Raw genomic sequence first — 6,000 nt, 5'->3', positions numbered from 1 at the left:
CCGGTCACGTTGGAAGTTACCGAGCTGGGGACTATTTTCAGGCGCTGCGTCATATCATTACGCCTGCTGCACTCATGGTACAGCCGCACAGTTCCTTGATTATTACGATGATGTTTGAGATGCTAATGGTCTTGTCCGATTCAATGATCTATGCTAAGCTATGCTAAAAGTGGTACCGCCAGACCCGGAGATCGGCTGAATGGATTCGAAAACGGTAAAACTCAACTGTTTAACTCTGGGGGAGATGTAAAATGAGCCTATTTCCCAAAAAAGTGGAGTATCCCTTTAACACGTATCCATATATAAACATACATATCATTTAGGGCTGGGCGATAAAATGTTAGCGATAATTATTGCAATATATTTTTCCTCGATCAAATTATAACTAAAATTTGTTATGTTTATGCATCAACTTCACCACACAGACCATTTATCCGCTCGGCTCACAGTTAAAACGGCAGATACGTTTACTCTCTGTCTCATAATAATAATATATCACAATATTACATTTTTTTTTTTTTCTGTATTTTTGATCAAATAAATGCAGGCTTGATGAGCAGAAGAAACTTCTTTCAAAAACGTTAAAAATAGTAATGTTTCCAAACTTTTGGCCTGTACTGTAAAGATGATGACGTCTAAAAATTCCTTTATTATTATTTGAGATGCTTTCATTGTGAAAGCAATAATGTTTTAACTCACTCTTTCTTGCTTTATTCTGAAAGTCATGTCATAATGGCGTGCTCGATTAGTGTTGGAGCTCATAAAGTAGTTTGTTCTTCTCTCAGGCTGATATCTGGTCTCTCGGGATCACTGCCATCGAGCTGGCCAAAGGCGAGCCCCCGAACTCGGACATGCACCCCATGAGAGTCCTCTTCCACATCCCCAAGAACACGCCACCCACCCTCAACGGAGACTTCTCCAAGATCTTCAAGGAGTTCGTGGACTCCTGTCTCAACAAAGACCCTACATTTGTGAGCACAGCTAAAGCATGGCTTCCTGATTGAGGAATGATGTTCTTAAACTAGGGCTGTCACAGTGTCTTAACTTTGGTATACCAGCGAAAGCATCACAATACCAAGTAGTATCCAGTGTTATTTTTGTATTTTTGTGATGCTATTGTAGTTTATTAATACTTTGAATTAGTTTATTAGGCCTTGTTTACACACGGTACTAAGATGCGTTTTGGTCGATCATGTAACACAGGTGTAAACGGGTCTAAAGCGCTTTGAGCTCGTCCACTTTCTCCACTTCCAGAGGGAGTTAAACACATTCAAACCGGTTTGCTTTCGTAGTGTAAACGCTCATGTGATCGAGTGTGTTCAAACAGCCACTAAAAGACCGTCTACTGAATAATGCGTGAACATTATGAGAAGAGCTCGAGCCGGACGGGGTTTAAACTTTATCAGCTGGAGACACAAGTTTGGTTTGAAGAGGGAAATCGAACCAAACACACTGTTCTCTCAGCGTTCCTGATTTCTAACACACACTCTCAGCGCTCGGCTGATCTTGTGGCTGTAAGAGCAGAACTAAAGCTGATGCTCTCCGTGTGTTCATCTGTCGTGTTCATATGTAGATTGCGTGGTCTTATTTTGTCCATTAGATTGAAAGATCTGAAAAAACACACACATTTACCCGCTCATAGACCCTCCTCTGAAGAAATCAGGACTGAAGTGGTTGAGAGTGGACAAAAGGTGTTTAGTTAAGGTTTTAGCCTAATTTTATTTAGTTATTGTTTTATGTCTATATAGTTTTTATACATTTTTGGTTTATATTTTATTATTCTAGTATCACGTCAAACTATATGTAAATGAGAAATGTGGCTTTGGCAACTAGCTTAACTAAAACAAAATAGCTTAAATATTAGTTTTTTATGACCCTACAAGTTAAACCATTAAACCATATTTGAAGTATAAATTATTTTCCTCATTTTTATGAAGGAAAAGCAAAACACTGAACTTAAAGGTACAAAAAAGTGCAAACTACAGCTGTAGGTTTTATTTAACTATGCTAAAAACAAAAATGTGACAAGAAAAAGCATTGACTACAACATAATCAGTTCTGAATATTTTGTTTGTTCTTTCTTGGTTTTGCATGTTCATAATTCCTTTGTATGACAGCCTGGCCAAAGATAAGGCGTTATTGCATTATCATCAACTTAAGACACAACTAGGCAATATGATTGCAAAATCTTTAACAAATGCTTAACAATGTTTGAATAAAGGGTAAAGATGTCACTTCTCCTAGGCTGGACATCACTTTTGCCCTGTTTTGTTTTTCTATTAAGGCGAGACACGGCAGGCAAAAACATCGTTTTTTTTTTTACTGGTCAATTTTGAGATTTGTCTTCAATAACACGTCTTCTTTCAGACTTGTGGTGAAAAAAAGTCTGAAATACACATTTAGGTCTTTATTTTACTACACTTTGTCTGTTTGCGTCTGTAGATTTCTCATAAATTCAACAAAAGTTGGCGTTCTTAATCAACACACTGCTCCGCGATCTCTGCCGGCTCCTGTCATCACACACACCGTTAGGAAGCTCTCTCTCTCCTGTACAATGCTGTCGGATCCAAATATGGTCATTTCCTTTTTATCAGCAACCAATCGTGAAAGTAAAAGGGCTGAATGCGCAATCTCATTGGCTGATGATAAATCTTTAAAGCCCGTTTTCTCAAAATGACTTTTCTCTCCGAAATCTCCACTTCAGTAGCACCGATATACACCAAACTTTCCAGTCTTGTACCTAGTTATATTATGAAGACATTTACAGAGGGATTTGTAAATATATTATTCCTAGCCTGATTTATATAACATTTTATTCCAAAAAACATGGCGAAAATCTTTTTTTTTAAGGCTATTGACAGTATATTCTGATTTACAGGATAACAAAAGTAGATATCCATAAATCCCTCTGTAATTTTTTCCCCATCTAATATGTGAACACAATAAAAAAATAATTTTTAACCTGGCTTTATCTAATACTCAGATTTTGTTTTTTTAAATATATGCAAATTAGCGCATAATTAATTAGATATTGCCTTATTTGCATATTTAAACATTAAATTACAGAAAACTTGTAATACATTTTTTTCTCATCTTAATGTAGGTAATCAACTGGGAAAGTTTCATGGTGATATCTGCTAGTTAAACATTGTACCCTATTCACCTGTAGTGTCTCGCCTTAACATTTATTTTGTTTTGTTTCAGGTATATTTTTTTTATGGTTTTGGTTTTAGTGAACTATAATAACCATTTTATAATAACCGTTATGTTTGCTATATAACAAATCTGAGTGTTACAAACAAACCCAGACCTCTCTGAAGTCCACCGGCCTCAGATCATCACATAAAGAGAAGGTCATGTGGTTCGCTTATAATGTGCATTAAAGGGTAGTTCGTATTCTGTGTGAACGGCACACACTCCACAAGGGACTTTGGCATGTAAGAATTAGGGGCTTTCGCACCGGAGAGTTCTAGGAACGAGCCACCAGTGTGTTTCCCCGAGAACTAATGGTTCCCATAGGAAGGTTTTCCTGGTTGCGTTCGCACCGCCAGCAGGAACTCTGAAGTGACGTAAGACACGCTTGTTGTTGAGACTTTTATTTTGACGGCGCTGAGAACGGCAGCGCTCGCATTCTCCGTGTTCATTAGTGTACGCTCTGTCTAACGGCCCCGTCTCACACGTTATTAGACAGAACTGTTACACACAGAGAGTAGACAGTGATGAAGAGTTATTAGCGTATGCCGTGTGTCTGATGTCCAGTGTTGATGAGCAGAAATACATCATCATGTTTCTCTTGTTCTCCTCAAAGTGGCGTTGGATTTTCTCCTCAGCGTAAAGGATTAGAGGCTCATCTATCACTGTTTTACATGTTCGTAGAGTTAGTTTGTGGAGTAGATATATAGGCTATAATCTGTGTGTTTTAAGAATGGCGGGTGTTTCGCGAGTGTTCAGCCAATCAGAGAACACTAACGTCACTGATAGTTCCTACAGCGCTGGTTTAGACCGACTCTAGGGTGTGGAGGGTTAGGGTTACATTAGTTATTAGCTAAATTAGTTCCTCCATAAGGAGTTCCTAGAACTGAAATCGTTCCCAGTTCCTGCGGTGCGAACGCGCCAAAATCCGGGAACTTCCGCCAATAGTTCTAGGAACTAGGAAAGGTTCCTCCGGTGCGAAAGCCCGTAATGTTTAGTTCTGTGCTGTTTTGTAAATACTGTGGCACTGCCAGTATTGTGAGCTGTTGCTGCCAGCATATAAAGGGTGCAACACAAGCTTATACTGATGTGTGTGTGTGTGAAGTGATAAAGGTAATAAAATGTCATTATATCTTCCTTTCTCAGAGACCCACAGCAAAGGAGCTTCTGAAGCACAAGTTCATAGTTAAATATGCCAAGAAGACGTCCCACCTCTCCGACCTCATCGACAGACTGAAGCGCTGGAAAGCCGAGGGACACAGCGATGGAGAATCCAGTTCTGACTCTGACTCGTAAGCGCACAAATACATCCACAACACAATCATTTACAATCCTGAATGAGGAAACCCATCTTGCACACCCTGCTTTCCAAAAAAGTAATATTGTAAAATATTATTGCAATTTAAAATAACTCTTTTCTATTTTAATATATTGTCAAATGTAGTTTATTCCTGCGATCAAAGCTCAATTTTCAGCATCATTTCTCCAGTCTTCAGTGTCGCATGATCCTTCAGAAATCATTCCAGTATGCATAAATGATTATTTTCAATGTTGAAAAATGTTCCTAATTTTCCTTGCATGCACATTAAGGAAATTATATTTTATTTAAGAACAATTGTTTCAAAAGTTAATGCACTTTAAAAAAATGAATTATTACATTTCAATAAAAGATGCAATGCTTGACTTGGTTTATATTTGCTTATTGCGCTCGCTCTCGCCCTCTTGTGGGCATAGGAGACATTACAGCACTTTTTCCTCTAACATTAACATTAAGTATATTAAGAATTTTGCTAATATTTAAGAAAGGAAATCAAATTTAGCTTTTCAGCCATTTTGACAGCCCTAGTGTGACTACGCTGAGCCGAGCATCTTGATGTGTTCTTGATATCCTAACGGTGTGTGTGTGTGTGTGTGTGTGTGTGCCTAACAGAGAGAGCAACAGTAAGGACAATGAGTCGTCTCCTGAATGGTCCTTCACAACCGTTCGAAAGAAGAAGCCGGAAAAGAAGCAGCCCAACGGAATGGTCAGTTCTCGATTATGATTTGGATATTCGATGTAAATAAACTCTGCAACTGGTTAATCGAGAGCTTGTCTGTGTCTTTTGCTCGCCTCCCTTCAGGCCGAAGAAGTGCAGAAGAAGTCCGTCAGTTTAACCACCGTCATGGCTCCTGTTTTCTCTGAGGTAGGGGACCTAGTCTGATGTTCTAGAGGTCAAATCAAATTGAAAATGGCATCAGAATAGGCCTGTGCCGGTAACCTTGACACTTGTCCACCAAAACACATTTTTCTGTATGTGAATGCTGTTTTACATGAGTATTATGACACGAGTGAAGCACAAAGCTTTGTTTACAATAATAATCCGTTAGCGATTTAAATGTTCCATCACAGCCAAACGAGAGAGTTGTGCGTGAGCCCATAAATTTAAGCTTTAACGGCTTTGAATTGTGTTTTGCGATCTGGTCCTCCGATTATCAGCGAATTTAACAATATTCCATTAATTATTCCACTGGACATGGAATCTCTTGTTTCTTTTCCCAAATCTTCACTCACGTCTCGAAGGGGATTATAAATGTTACTTTCTTTGGTTCGCTTTTAAGTAGGTCTATTATAGGCTATTCGCATTCTTTACTGTGGTAAAGTAGAGAAACGCTGTAGGACGGATAGCCTGCATTTTTACTTGCCCGTCAAATTCTTTTTAACACCGTTTGTGCTTGTAAAACTCACTTGTTTGTGCTTTGTAAAGCGCGTTTCACACACGCAGGTGATTTTTAGTTTCGCTTTCTCTGGCAGCGCAAATCAAACATAGC

The 6,000-nt window shown here is 38.7% G+C and overlaps 1 protein-coding gene across 1 annotated transcript in view; it reads left to right on the top strand.

Annotated features, from left to right (window-relative positions):
* stk26 (serine/threonine protein kinase 26) overlaps positions 1–6,000 on the top strand; it is a 39,672-nt gene that overhangs the window by 29,140 nt on the left and 4,532 nt on the right. Inside the window, exons 6-9 of the mRNA XM_084386873.1 lie at positions 786–971; positions 4,339–4,484; positions 5,123–5,216; positions 5,313–5,375. Coding sequence (XP_084242999.1) covers positions 786–971; positions 4,339–4,484; positions 5,123–5,216; positions 5,313–5,375 — 489 coding nt within the window. The remainder of the gene's footprint in view (positions 1–785; positions 972–4,338; positions 4,485–5,122; positions 5,217–5,312; positions 5,376–6,000) is intronic.

This window comes from Rutilus rutilus (assembly GCF_951802725.1).
Source record: "Rutilus rutilus genome assembly, chromosome: 18".
NCBI classification, from domain to species: Eukaryota; Metazoa; Chordata; class Actinopteri; order Cypriniformes; family Leuciscidae; genus Rutilus; species Rutilus rutilus.
Note: the sequence above shows the minus strand (reverse complement) of the source record. Positions and strands in the feature narration are given on the sequence as shown.